At 41.8% G+C, this 14185-nt stretch overlaps 1 protein-coding gene across 3 annotated transcripts; it reads left to right on the top strand.

Annotated features, from left to right (window-relative positions):
- The first annotated feature begins 1598 nt into the window (after positions 1–1598).
- On the top strand, positions 1599–12952 carry LOC138962046 (uncharacterized). Of its 3 annotated transcripts, none has more exons than XR_011454384.1 (5): positions 1599–2275; positions 3842–3959; positions 5831–5926; positions 8218–8312; positions 10291–12952. XR_011454384.1 is itself a non-coding variant. In XM_070333739.1 (5 exons), the coding sequence occupies exons 2-5, from the start codon at positions 3936–3938 to the stop codon at positions 10710–10712; spliced, it is 642 nt and encodes a 213-aa protein (XP_070189840.1). In that variant the 5' UTR covers positions 1600–2275; positions 3842–3935; the 3' UTR covers positions 10713–12952. The 3 variants fall into 3 exon arrangements, 2 of the variants coding, with proteins under 2 accessions (XP_070189840.1, XP_070189841.1); XM_070333739.1 differs by having other exon boundaries at positions 1600–2275; positions 5831–5931; XM_070333740.1 differs by lacking the exon at positions 1599–2275 and having other exon boundaries at positions 2313–3959; positions 5831–5931.
- Positions 12953–14185: the final 1233 nt, after the last annotated feature.

Consider the following 14185-nt stretch of genomic DNA (forward strand, 5'->3'; position numbering starts at 1 on the left):
TAAGAATATCGAGGCCGTCGCAGTGGCTTAAACGTGAAAATAAGAATTACAAAATAGATAAAAACAACGGAACAGACCTGTGTGGCTTAAAAGAAACCATTTTTGTCACGAGGGCATTGTTTTAATTATATAGTATCACTAGAAAAAGAAAAAAGTGTACTGTTGTGGCAATTACTGTAAGTCATTAGTACCAATGAGATTAGGTGACAGTTCAAGTGGTTATATTGTTTAGCATAGGCCGGCCTGATCAGGGCTGGCTGGATCTTTAAGGGGGGGGGGGGGGCTTGGGGGACTAGGGAGGGAGTCCCCCCTTCTTCTGACTGACTCTCCACTGCCTCAGTATTTTATCATAGTCCAGCCCTGATCAGTCAGGCCGGCCTATATTAAACAAAACAACTAACTGTAACCTAACCCCCTAACCCCCCCCCCCCCCCCCCCCCCCCCCTCTCCCCCTCAAGTTCGTAAATCCTTGCACAAACACGTAAATAAAGCCATGTACGGTGAAAGTTGCAGATATACATGAGTCATGATTTCAAACAAATATGTAACAAAACACGATCTAGGGACGAAATTTCTTATGTTCTGATGAGGTTTTCAGGGGTTTTCGGTTTTTTTGTGGGGGGTTTTCGGGGGTTTTCGGAGACAAGTGGTAAGGTCAGTTACCGGTGTAGGATCCGGTCCGGTCCCCCCTCTGAAGTAGTCCCCCGGGGGACCAATTCGTGGCAAAAACTGCTCTATAATGGTCCCCCCTTAGACATCCAGCCTCGTTTTTATATTTAGTCAAGTTTTGAATAAATATTTTAACATCGAGGGGGAATCGAAACGAGGGTCGTGGTGTATGTGCGTGTGTGCGTGTCTGTGTGTGTGTGTGTGTGTGTGTGTAGAGCGATTCAGACTAAACTACTGGACCGATCTTTATGAAATTTGACATGAGAGTTCCTGGGTATGAAATCCCCGAACGTTTTTTTCATTTTTTTGATAAATGTCTTTGATGACGTCATATCCGGCTTTTCGTGAAAGTTGAGGCGGCACTGTCACGCCCTCATTTTTCAACCAAATTGGGTGACATTTTGGTCAAGTAATCTTCGACGAAGCCCGGACTTCGGTATTGCATTTCAGCTTGGTGGCTTAAAAATTAATTAATGACTTTGGTCATTAAAAATCTGAAAATTGTAAAAAAATCAAAATTTATAAAACGATCCAAATTTACGTTTATCTTATTCTCCATCATTTGCTGATTCCAAAAACATATAAATATGTTATATTCGGATTAAAAACAAGCTCTGAAAATTAAATATATAAAAATTATTATCAAAATTAAATTGTCCAAATCAATTTAAAAACATCTTATTCATCTTATTCCTTGTCGGTTCCTGATTCCAAAAACATATAGATATGATATGTTTGGATTAAAAACACGCTCAGAAAGTTAAAACAAAGAGAGGTACAGAAAAGCGTGCTATCCTTCTTAGCGCAACTACTACCCCGCTTTTCTTGTCAATTTCACTGCCTTTGCCATGAGCGGTGGACTGACGATGTTACGAGTATACGGTCTTGCTGCGTTGCATTGCGTTTAGTTTCATTCTGTGAGTTCGACAGCTACTTGACTAAATGTTGTATTTTCGCCTTACGCGACTTGTTCTTGTTACAATGTTAGTAATGTTACCAGCAATTTTAGAGAAAAGAAAGGAAAGAATCAGAGACTGGTTTCATTTCTTCTTATCAGTATTTATTTATTATTCATTTTATTTCATGTCATTTTTCTTTTGAACGGCATTATAAATCAGATCTATTTTATTTTCTGCAAAATATAGTCAAACAAAGAGATTGCTGTCTGTGCACTACATAATACCGGACGAAGATATAGATTGAAAATGGCTTGAATGCCCAAGAAAAACGAGGCTGGATGTCTAAGGGGGGACCATTATAGAGCAGTTTTTGCCACGAATTGGTCCCCCGGGGGACTACTTCAGAGGGGGGACCGGACCGGATCCTACACCGGGTTTTTTTTTTTTTAAATCAAGGACGGTCACTCTTGCTTTACCAGTCAATGGCCGACCGTCGGTGGTGAAAATGTCCCAACAGTAGAGATTTGTTCTACAGATCCTTTCTGCCTTCAGTACGCGAGACAGTATTCACGAGTTGTTTATTTGCTCGCCGGGTTGCGGCAACACAAAGACACATACCTTTTCTTCGTCAGGATTCTTACACGGTGTGGATACTTGTTCAGTTGTTGCGACGAATGCATGGCGATTTGCATGCTCAAGTGACTTGGGTAAGTTCATTATATCTTATTAGAACTACCAGTATTTATTTTTAGTTTACTTCTTCCCTTTTCCCCCCTAGCTAGCATAAAGCCGAAATGTTATCTAACTTCCTAAATGATCGGCACCAAGCAGTTGTACTCTACAACTTCAACGTCAGGTCAGGAGTACCTCACTGGCTCAGGGCTCTGTATTCCCAGTATTGGGCCTCTGTCTATTTCTGGCCTACATCAACGACCTTCCAGACAAACTGACAGCAATGGCACGATTGTTTGCGGACGATACAGCAGTGTACAGGGTTGTAGCCAACAGAGAACAACAAGACCATGCAGCTACAGCAATACCTCCTCATCAGTATGGGACCCATACAACCAGAAGAGCATCGAGAAGCTGGAAGCCGTCCAGAGACGTGCCGCCCGCTTCGTACTCAACCGCTACCACAACACGTCAAGTGTGAGCCGGATGATTGACCAACTGGGCTGGCCGTCTCTCGAGCAGCGTAGAAGAATCACGCGCCTGGGGGTCCTCTACAAGATTCATCATGGACTAATTCAGTGCCCAGTCTTCAGGAGCAAGCTAGTCCCATCCCCATCACGACAGCGCCGTACCCACGATCAGCAGTTCTGCCTCATAAATACCAGAACTCAATACAGAGAGGGCTCATTTCTACCGAGAACTGTGAGGGACTGGAACCGCCTTCCCAATAAGACGGTGGAGGCGGCAACGGTTGATGCCTTTGTGTCGCGGGCCTACGCAAACTAAGTCACAGTTTTCTCAACAAAAAGTAGGCTTCTACGGACATGGACTCTTTGCTATGATTTACGGACTATGATAATGATAACGACCAGAGTACGCAAATGGACTGTAAGTGTAACAAAGCACTGGTCCCTTTTCATGCCATAATGATCATTATCATTATCGTGGGCATCATTGGAAAGAAGAAGAAGAAGAATATATACCCAATCAGCCCTGAAAGTCTAACAAATGGTTAAGCTCTTTATACTCGATTGCCTTTGGTTAGTGATTCTGAAATTGTGAAAATGTACTAGCCAGAGAGCAAACTTTACTACCCAAACCAAGCATTTGTTTCAGCAACTTTACTCGCATTTGGCGAGTAGATGAACATTTCTACTCGCCAGTTACATGTTTCTACTCGCCACTTTCAGTTTCACTTTTAGGCCTGTCACGAGTGTCAACTGTCATGCTGTGAGGATGCACTGAAGTTGATGTACCCAATATAACTCTATGTATATTATTACTGCAAGGGCAGTAAAAATACGGAATGTCAGATCAAAGATGTATTTTTTTAACAGTAGAGAATAACTGAGGCGTTTACTTGATTGACAATGATAAGTGCATGTTGTTCAAGTGACAATGAAAAAGACAGAGGAATGACGTTCACAGTAAGACAATTAAATTAATGTATCCAACCTACTTTGCTAATATAATACACTGTAGGTGAAGGTGGAATTCCAAGGACATCTAAATCACACTTTTCTATGTTGTGTTTTTCCCTCAAGCAAACTACATACTTATTTTGAGGCATGATTTTCTCATAAACACCTCGCTTGTTACAGGTATGGAAGCCGAGAATCTAGACGACTCCCAACTGCAGACCACTTTGACTTCTGTGCTGTGGAGGATCGTCACCATTCAGTCGACAGAGAGGTCATGTTTGCAGAGATTTTACGCAAGGTATGCCATAATTCTGTGGAAGAAAAGTATAGTCTGGCGGGCATCAAGTCATCATAATCAGTAAATCACAGAATGCAACACCTATTGCAACAATCATTCGAGCAAAAACCAATTACGTATTTGTGATCAGTGCAACAAAGGGGTGTAAATGCCCTAAATACATGTAAGGACTGGGTGGCCGAGTGGTAACGCACTTGCGAGAGGTTGCGAGTTCGACCCTGGGTCAGGGCGTTAGCAATTTTCTCCCCCCTTTCCTAACCTAGGTGGTGGGTTCAAGTGCTGGTCTTTCGGATGAGACGAAAAACCGAGGTCCCTTCGTGTACACTACATTGGGGTGTGCACGTTAAAGATCTCACGATTGACAAAAGGGTCTTTCCTGGCAAAATGGTATAGGCATAGATAAAAATGTCCACCAAAATACCCGTGTGACTTGGAATAACAGGCCGTGAAAAGTAGGATATGCGCCGAAATGGCTGCGATCTGCTGGCCGATGTGAATGCGTGATGTATTGTGTAAAAAAATTCCATCTCAAACGGCATAAATAAATCCCTGCGCCTTGAATATGTGCTCAATATAAATTGCATAAAATAGAATAAAATAAAAAAATAAAATCCCTGCGCTTAAAACTGTACCCACGGAATACGCGCGATATAAGCATCATATTGATTGATTGATTGATGTATACAACATGAGCAACAAGATTAGATGAGAGTAGTGAAGAACCAATCTCCTGGCACCTGACGTAAACAATGCAAGTGTTGCAATGAGCATGTACGTACGCAGTATGTATGGTGAATGAGGCTATGCTATAATAACTTAGATATCAACCACTAGAGTCATTACCACCGAGCTTTAACCACCAGTTGCATGAACCCGAAGCACAGTCGTTCAACTGCAGTTGAACTCATGAAATGCAGTTAATGAGTTATCCAACTAAATCAGGTTACCCGGTACACGAAGAAGATGTTACGAGTCAGTCCATTGTACATCTTCGCATAGGGAGTTACCCGATCACAGTGCTGCTGTCACTGTTAAACTGTAACAGCACCGCCTTCAGACAACCAAAACTGCAACAGCACCGCCTTCAGACAACCATGGTTATCTGACAGAAAATATCATTATCTGTACAGTCGGTAGTAGATTGCTCACATAATGTTTGTATTCTGAAACATTTGGGGACTGTTCTTCAAAATTTGATTTATCATTTTATGTCTCAAAGCACGGATAGCCCTGGGGCGAGTAAAACATCTGCCCGGCTAGTGAAAACCGCCTGACAACTCGCCCGGCTGGCTAATGAAAACTCTGGTCAAATGCGACCTTTTTTGTTCTCATTTCGAGTTTTAAAGCCATGTAAACAGTGGCATCTACCACTGGTACCAGGCCAGCAAAATTTCTGCCGGGCTAGTGACTTTCTTGAAGTTAATCGCCCGGCTGGCGAGTTAACATTTTGAGATTTGCCCATCCCTGTTGAAGATTTCAAATTATGACAAGATTTTAAGAAGGTTTTAACATCCCTCAAAGGCATTAGATGTCTTGTTCACAGTAAGTCTGAGTGAGCCAAGACTAGCTTCTTCTTCGAAACTGGTATGTTCCCGTGCATCAATTGAAAGTGCTAATGATACTTTGGGTTGTTTAACCCTAAACTTGGCCAGAAAGAACAATGTAGTGTGACCACAAGTTGGAAGTGATTTGCTCATAAAACATGCTTTACACAAGGAGTAACAACAGTCAAATGATGAAGCACTGTGGTACCCATGCAGGGCTGATCATTACCGTGGCGTGGCTCATCTATGATGCTATGTAAAAGTGTTCAACTTCCAAGTCAGTTCATGCAAGTGCCTATAATCCTGTTGCTTTTTTTGTCTTTGTAGTCCTGTGGCGTGAGGGATGAGGAAGCTGCCTTCTTGGGTCCAGGTATGCAGAACACCCAGCAGTTCTTTACTGACTTCACTGTCAGTTGCTGGGAGGTAAGGTTGGTAAGATTTTAAGCATATTCTTTGTTCCACAGGCCATCATGCCAGGTGTTATGTGAATTAATCTAGTAGTAACCAAAAGGGACAAAATATACATTACAGTATGGCTTTATCTTCTCAGCCCAGAGATTAATACATCAAATCCAAACATGTATGCCATTTGCAACCGGCCAAAGTTGAAATGACAGTGCAATATCTTATGAAGTCTATTTCAAATGCCACTGATAAGATATTTATCTGCTTACCACTTGTTTTCTGGTATGTGACCCAACAGAAAGATGGTCTTGTCCCAAGTAAAAGCCTGGCCATATCTGAAAGGGTGAGCTTAACTGTATGTCACAAAGGGTGAGCTTAACTGTATGTCACAAAGGGTGAGCTTAACTGTATGTCACAAAGGGTGAGCTTAACTGTATGTCACAAAGGGTGAGCTTAACTGTATGTCACAAAGGGTGAGCTTAACTGTATGTCACAAAGGGTGAGCTTAACTGTATGTCACAAAGGGTGAGCTTAACTGTATGTCACAAAGGGTGAGCTTAACTGTATGTCACAAAGGGTGAGCTTAACTGTATGTCACAAAGGGTGAGCTTAACTGTATGTCACAAAGGGTGAGCTTAACTGTATGTCACAAAGGGTGAGCTTAACTGTATGTCACAAAGGGTGAGCTTAACTGTATGTCACAAAGGGTGAGCTTAACTGTATGTCACAAAGGGTGAGCTTAACTGTATGTCACAAAGGGTGAGCTTAACTGTATGTCACAAAGGGTGAGCTTAACTGTATGTCACAAAGGAGTGAGCTTAACTGTATGTCACAAAGGGTGAGCTTAACTGTATGTCACAAAGGGTGAGCTTAACTGTATGTCACAAAGGGTGAGCTTAACTGTATGTCACAAAGGGTGAGCTTAACTGTATGTCACAAAGGAGTGAGCCTTCAACAATCTCTTTTGGCATTCTGTGTGCTATTTAGTGGTGGTGTTATTTTCATGGTTTGTTCTTCAGTCTTATCGATTGATCACTTCTTCTTCTTCTTCTGTGATCGTGGGCTGAAACTCCCACGTACACTCGTGTTTTTTGCACGAGTGGAATGTTACGTGTATGACCGGTTTTTACCCCGCCATTTAGGCAGCCATACGCCGTTTTCGGAGGAAGCATGCTGGGTATTTTCGTGTTTCTACAACCCACCGAACTCTGACATGGATTACAGGATCTTTTTCGTGCGCACTTAGTCTTGTGCTTGCGTGTACACACGGGGGTGTTCGGACACCGAGGAGAGTCTGCACACAAAGTTGACTCTGAGAAATAAATCTCTCGCCGAACGTGGGGACGAACTCACGCTGACATCGGCCAACTGGATACAAATCCAGCGAGCTACCGACTGAGCTACATCCCCGCCCGATTGATCACAATTCATGTGCATATTTTCTAGACCATACACACAGGAAGATCTACTTGGTACATTACTGTTCACTGTGAACCTCAGGGGTTAATTGGCTTGACACAAAACAAATAATGATGCACACCAGATTGCTGTTTATCAGTACTTTCTGACATACTTGCTTTGGCAAATATCATTATTCTATTTTGAAGTAATCTTCTTCTATAGCTATTCTGATGGACACGCGGGGGAATTCGGGGGCTGTGATTGGATGGTCTCTTCCGATCATCAAAGCATAATGCTACGGAAGTCGGCCATTTTACTCAATATCCAAAAGCATATTGAGAAAAATGGCCGACTTTCTTATCTCGTAACTCCACACTAAATACCCACTTCCCCTCTGAAGTATTGATGTACAGCCCATGGCACTAACATTCATGTAGTCGTTTATAACTGAGGATGAACAATTCGCTTCATGACGAGACAAGTATAAATGCCATTCACCCAAACTGAAATTGACTTCGCTGCCGTCTGCTCGCATTGTGGCGCATGCGCAAAACTAATGCGCATAAGAAACGGCGTCTGCTATCAAAACCTAAGATCGACGCAAAAACTGTCCTTTTGTAAGTTTGGAACAACAAATCAAGGTCAGAACAGCATATATAATCGCTATTGTGTTTTCAGCGTAACAATAGGGTCCGATATTTAGACTCGAACAAGTATAATGCGACTCGTCTTCGACTCGTCGGCATTATACTTGTCTCGTCTAAATATCGGACCCTATTGCTACGCTGAAAACACAATAGCTGTTGATAAAGGTCGAATTATTACTTGTTCCACCAGCTACCTTTGTTCATTAGTTTATTTATTTTCCTGGTGTGTGTTTTCTTTAAAATAAATATAATTTTTTCCAGTCCTATGGCAGGGAGAGAAGTAACATCTGCGGAAATTCAACTTGTTGTGGCGGAAGCAGAAAAGAGTCCCTGGGCAGAACATATTGTATTAACTGGTAAGTCATTCTCATAACCTGTTTGAACCTGCATTCATGGGTTGTAACTCCAAAGAACAGCACGAGTAGGTTTTGAAATGTATGACTGTTTTTACCCAGCCCTGTAGGCAACCGTATACATGTACTTCAATTTAGGGAGATGCAATTATAAGTTGCCTCGGGAGATGGACAAAACATTTCAACAGCCAGGATTCAAACACTTCTTGACTTAACCTTTGGCGTGGAAGGCCTGCATCTTATACACTAGGCAATTGCAATTGCAGGGCGTTAACAATTTTCTCCCCCCTTTCCTAACCTAGGTGGTGGGTTCAAGTGCTAGTCTTTCGGATGAGACGAAAAACCGAGGTCCCTTTGTGTACACTACATTGGGGTATGCACGTTAAAGATCCCACGATTGACAAAAGGGTCTTTCCTGGCAAAATTGTAAAGGCATAGATAAAAATGTCCACCAAAATACCCGTGTGACTTGGAATAATAGGCCGTGAAAAGTAGGATATGCGCCGAAATGGCTGCGATCTGCTGGCCGATGTGAATACGTGATGTATTGTGTAAACAAAATTCCATCTCACACGGCATAAATAAATCCCTGCGCCTTGAATATGTGCGCGATATAAATTGCATAAAATAAAAAATTAAAATAAATCCCTGCGCTTAGAACTGTACCCACGGAATACGCGCGATATAAGTCTCATAATGATTGATTGATTGATTGATTGATTGAATTGCACCTGGCTGGTTCTTATGAAATCTGCTGCTAAGTTTTGAAGTGGAAGTAGTGTATTTTCCCGGCTAAAAAATTATTGCCCGGCTAGAGTCAGCTGGCTTGTCTTAATGTTATATAGTATGGCTGTCACATTGTACACACTGCACAGAGCTCCCCCAAACTTTGCACTTTCTGACATGAAGTTCTGATGAACTGTTTGCCTCTATAATTGCAAGATTACTGGTTATGTCTTAAAGGGCACACCAAGTCAGCACACATATCATGTTTCCCAGATAGTTTGGGAATATTCTTCTTGTTATTTAATAATGAATTGTTTACTTTAATCAGACTTCCAAGATGGGCACAGTGGCGTGGTGGTAAGACGTCGGCCTTCTAACTGGGAGGTCGTGGGTTCGCATCCCGGTCGCTGCCGCCTGGTGGGTTAAGAGTGGAGATTTTTCCGATCTCCCAGGTCAACTTATGTGCAGACCTGCTAGTGACCTAACCCCCTTCGTGTGTACACGCAAGCACAAGACCAAGTGCACACGGAAAAGATCCTGTAATCCATGTCAGAGTTCGGTGGGTTATAGAAACACGAAAATACCCAGCATGCCTCCCCCGAAATCGGCGTATGCTGCCTGAATGGCGGGATAAAAACGGTTATACATGTAAAAATCCACTCGTGCTAAAAACATGAATGAACGTGGGAGTCTAAGGCCATGAGCGAAGAAGATCAAACTCCCAAGACATGAAAATATCAAGCTCTGAGCGCCACTACCTCTATGATTCTCATGCAATAGAATACGAATAAAGATGTGGTGTGTGACATTACAGAACCTCTGGTGTGTACAGCAGGATACAAATAGTTGAACAGGAGGCCTTAGTGAAAAGCTTTTAGCTGTTTTAACTAGGAATCATGGGTTAGAAACAAGACTAATTAGTGTCAGACTAAAACAATATCATCACACCTTCCCTTTTACACAGGTAAATCATAGTGAGGCCCAGAGTTTGGTAGTTTGCTATTTTGTGTCTGATGTGTATAGGGGAGAAATTGTTTTCACTGTGTGTATAGTGATAAGAGAGCACAGTTTTATTACCCTCAAGCTTTCTAAAAAATATGAAATATATATGTTGACTTGCTGTGCCCATTGAACATTGATTTGAAAGCTGCACTTATAAAAAGAAGTTTTAGACAATGAACTAGCACTGCTGGCTGTTCTTTTCTGTGATACTTGCAGGGACTCATTGAAACGTGTGGGGTTTTGTTTATTTCAGACATCCACGGCAGGACTGACATTGATTCAGTGAAAACAATTGTTGTCATCATCATCACCACTAGTCCCTTCAGTCAGACAGTCTTCATCAAGTTCATGTGGGACTTCAAGGCAGAAGCAGGAGAAATCCTTCTCCAGGCTATGCAGTCTACAGGAGGCCAGGAGCGCTCATTACGTCCAGTCCTTGCCATTGTTGGACCAATTCTTGCCTTGTCTTCCATGATCCACGACTGTGTCCTTCATCAATGGTGCCTTGCAGTATCATCTTGGGTTTTATGCCTCTTGACATGGCCCAACCACTCCAACTTCCATCGTCCAGCAGTTGTCAAGAGAGGTTCATGTGGACCCATGATGCTTTTCACCAAGTTCTGCGCACAGTTTGTGGTACAGTGGAACCCCCTTTTACCACCTAAACAAATCTGAGAAAATCATGTCTTAAAAAGGAGGGAGTCTGAAAATGGGGGTTCATTTACAAGGCTTAAGAACAAAATGTGCGAAAATACTTCTTCTTCTTTTTTTTCGGCGTTCCAGTGTGAAAATACAAGGTTGTAAAAGGGAGGAAGTCTTAAATTGGGGGGTCTTAAAAGGGGGTCCACTGTATTCAGCTTTCTGTATGAGATACAGTTTCCTGGGTCATTTTGTCTCAAATAGACAAATACCTAGATTCTTCTTTCATCGTCAGCAGCCATAGCACAGAATAGAGACAACTGGAGACTTGAAGATCCTGCATTTTTTGGGAGGAAACTAAATGTTGATCTTCCACATCCTGTTCAGTCTGGAAGAAGACAGCCCAAGGGGAAAAAAGCCAACTCTGATGTGGAGCGTGTTTGTTAAGAATGCTAGTCTGTGTGTTGTGTAGTTCATGTACTTTCAAGGGCACACACCATCTCGTGACAGCAGTTCAGCTCAACAGCTCAGGTCTGGCCAGACGTTTTCAAGGGACAAGTTGATCCACCTATTTGGACAAAAAATCAGTTCCCATACTTCTTTCTGTGGTGAGAGCACCAAGGCTGATCATTTTTGTATACATGTGTCAAAGTTGAAGGCTCATCTGATACCATTTAAAAGTTTGGTCTTTGGCCAGTTTCATAGACCAAGCAAGCTGTCATTCCATTGCTGTTGAACAAGTGAAATGCAGTAGCACAACAAAATCAGGTTTCATGAATATTTCAGTCGGCAGGGTGGGGAAATGGCTTAGCCGGTAGTGGCGCTGGCTTCAAAACCAGTTGTCTCTATCGGCGTGCGTTCGATCCCCTTGTTTGGCGGGGGATTTATTTTCCAGAATCAACTTTATGCAGACTCTCCTCGGTGTCCAAACAACTCCGTGTGCACGCATGTGCATGATAAAGAACCTGAGTTCACAGCGAAAGTCTTAGGGTATGGAAACAGGAAAACATGCATGGAGGGAAACAAATCACAAATATTGGTAGCACTGTATACTGTATGGCAGCGACGCTTTCTCCAGGGAGAAAGCAGCGCAAATTCCCATGAGGATAACCTCACAGGACTATATGAATCTTATCTATCTTTATCTATCACAGTGCTACTTTCCCCCCGTACCGCATTGGAACATCTGCTGCTATCCGACAGAAAATGGGAAAATCCCTACACATAACATTTACATTCTGAAGCAAATGTCTTTTTTTATTTTTTATTTATTTATGGGATGCTGTAATTCAGAAGTTATGTCTTGCTGTGACGCAGCATTCCTGAATAACAGGGTTTTAATGTCCTTGGATGCAGTAAAAAAAAAGTTTTAGTCATAGTCCGGTGAAGGTAGCAGAGACTATTAGCTTCTTTTTGTAAATTAACCATTTTCACATGCAAACGATCAAAAATGCTTTATAAAACATTTGACTTGGCCAGCAGAACACAGTGCAGTGAGCTGAAGTATTGTTGTGAGAATGAGATTTTACTTTGGAAGAGAGGTTTAGGATAATATAGACACTGATCTCAATGACACAACAGTGCAGACAGAGCTAGTAATGTGTTCAAATAGTATGTTGTTCTGTACAGCTGTCTATTTGTTATGTTCTTGAGGGCCATGTTTTGGGTGGGTTTTTTTTCAGCACATTATGCTCAAATTTAACTGATTCAATGTTCAAACATCACAGTCAATGTAAACAGAGGCAATCTCCTTCTGATGCGGTTGCATGATTTCCAAGTCAAATGTAGCGGTTTGAAGTTTGAAAGTAACCCGACTCAAAGTGAGAAAAATTGTGCTAGAAGATTGTAGAATAAATAGAGTATTACATACATATATGGCTTTCTGCAAGATACTAATTTACTATGTCTATACACTTGTTTTTTTGTTGCTCGATTGCATTTACATATTCAAAAGAAAATGTTTAGCACGGCGCCATGTTCCAAGACAGAAAATTGAAGTGGCGTCACTTTACTGTTTGCTTTTTTGTTCAAGCCCACAAACCTCTGTGCCATTGTTTTGTTAGCCCTTTATACTTATAGGCTTATATTTTGTTTTTCTGCAGAGTGATTTTCGGAACAGAACCTATTCATCAGGCCTATTTTTTCACCCACAGTGTGATTCTAGAAAGAGTAACTCCATGGGTGCAACTCTGCCGGCTACACGCCGGCAGCCGGTTGTTGGTTTCATCGGCTGCCGATGTTTTTGTTCCAGGAAAGGTTTTTTTTGGCATTTTAAATACTAAAAAAGCTTGGACCCCAACTTTTGCCGGTTTTTTGAATTTTCCAGGTTGCACCCATGTAACTCTGGAGTCATGCCATTTTTGTCTGTTAGTTTAGACTTAAAATAATGTTCTTTGGGCTTTAGGCTTAAAATACATGTGTTCTTACCGAGGAAGGAAAAGTACAGATCAATAAAAAGGTACAGAGAATGTCCATTGGACTGACTGTGAACATTTTATATGTACAGAATGTCACATTACTCATGTACTGTTAATCGATTGAATACAATTTGAATCATATTATTTGGTCGTCTTATGCTTTTCTTCATCTGTGCATACATGACTGTGTGATAGTGGTGTGATTGAGTTTGTCTGCATGGTTGTTGTTTAGTTTAAGGATTTGTGGATATCTGTCAAGATCCGCACACTCGCAAGTAACAAACGTATATACAATCAAATATCCACATGGATCGCTCACTATTTAGTGATGCATAGCAATTTCGTCATTGTGCTGAGTGCCTGTTTGTGTTCTCCAGCGCGCGATCACAAACTTATTGCATGCGCACACATAAACACCATGTATGCTGTTTCTGTCAGGCATAGTTATTTACTTACCCTACCTCATGGATGCTGAAACCATGCCTAAAGTTAGAGCACATTTAAAAAGAGGAAGACGTAAAAATAAAAGTGCCAAATAAATGAAAATATGTATCCTTGACAATTAGGTTTTAAGTTTAGCGCGCACGCGTGTGCAAAACAGACTTTAACAATTTATTCGCCCAATGGCAAAATCAGACAGTTAAAATTAAACACACACCCACACACACACACACAAGGCACGTTTAGATTTGAAATGTGTGCACACACAGCACAAGAGCTTTTCTGTGCCACGTCAACTTAATAGAACATCAATTATTGCATCACTTTTAAATTATGTCAGCAAGCCATCCTGCGACAAAAACAAATGTCTGCTGTACCCACAGCTTTTCTCCAATAGACGATTTCCGAAAAGTAGCTCTTTGGGGTGTGTAGGGGTTGTGAAATAGAGAATACCCTTGCTCTTATGGGTGAAAAAACATTTGATCGGCCAAACACTAGCGAGGGGGGTGGACAGGAGCATGTGCAAATATTTTAGTCCCTGAAAAACAGGTGTTTACTCTTTCACAACCAATACAAACCTGACAGAGTTATTTCCGAACATGGTCCGGTTTATATACAATGTGAGGCCTCTCTCATGAAAGGACGCCTCCC

Source organism: Littorina saxatilis, linkage group LG3 (assembly GCF_037325665.1).
Source record: "Littorina saxatilis isolate snail1 linkage group LG3, US_GU_Lsax_2.0, whole genome shotgun sequence".
NCBI classification, from domain to species: domain Eukaryota; kingdom Metazoa; phylum Mollusca; class Gastropoda; order Littorinimorpha; family Littorinidae; genus Littorina; species Littorina saxatilis.

What these genes read in the sequence shown, in the direction of transcription:
- LOC138962046 (XM_070333739.1), top strand. Translation starts at nt 3,936, where the DNA reads ATGTTTGCAGAGATTTTACGCAAG. An exon ending in TTGCAGAGATTTTACGCAAG is followed by an intron (nt 3,960 to 5,830) that starts GTATGCCATAAT and finishes TTGTCTTTGTAG; the next exon opens with TCCTGTGGCGTGAGGGATGA. An exon ending in AGAACATATTGTATTAACTG is followed by an intron (nt 8,313 to 10,290) that starts GTAAGTCATTCT and finishes TGTTTATTTCAG; the next exon opens with ACATCCACGGCAGGACTGAC.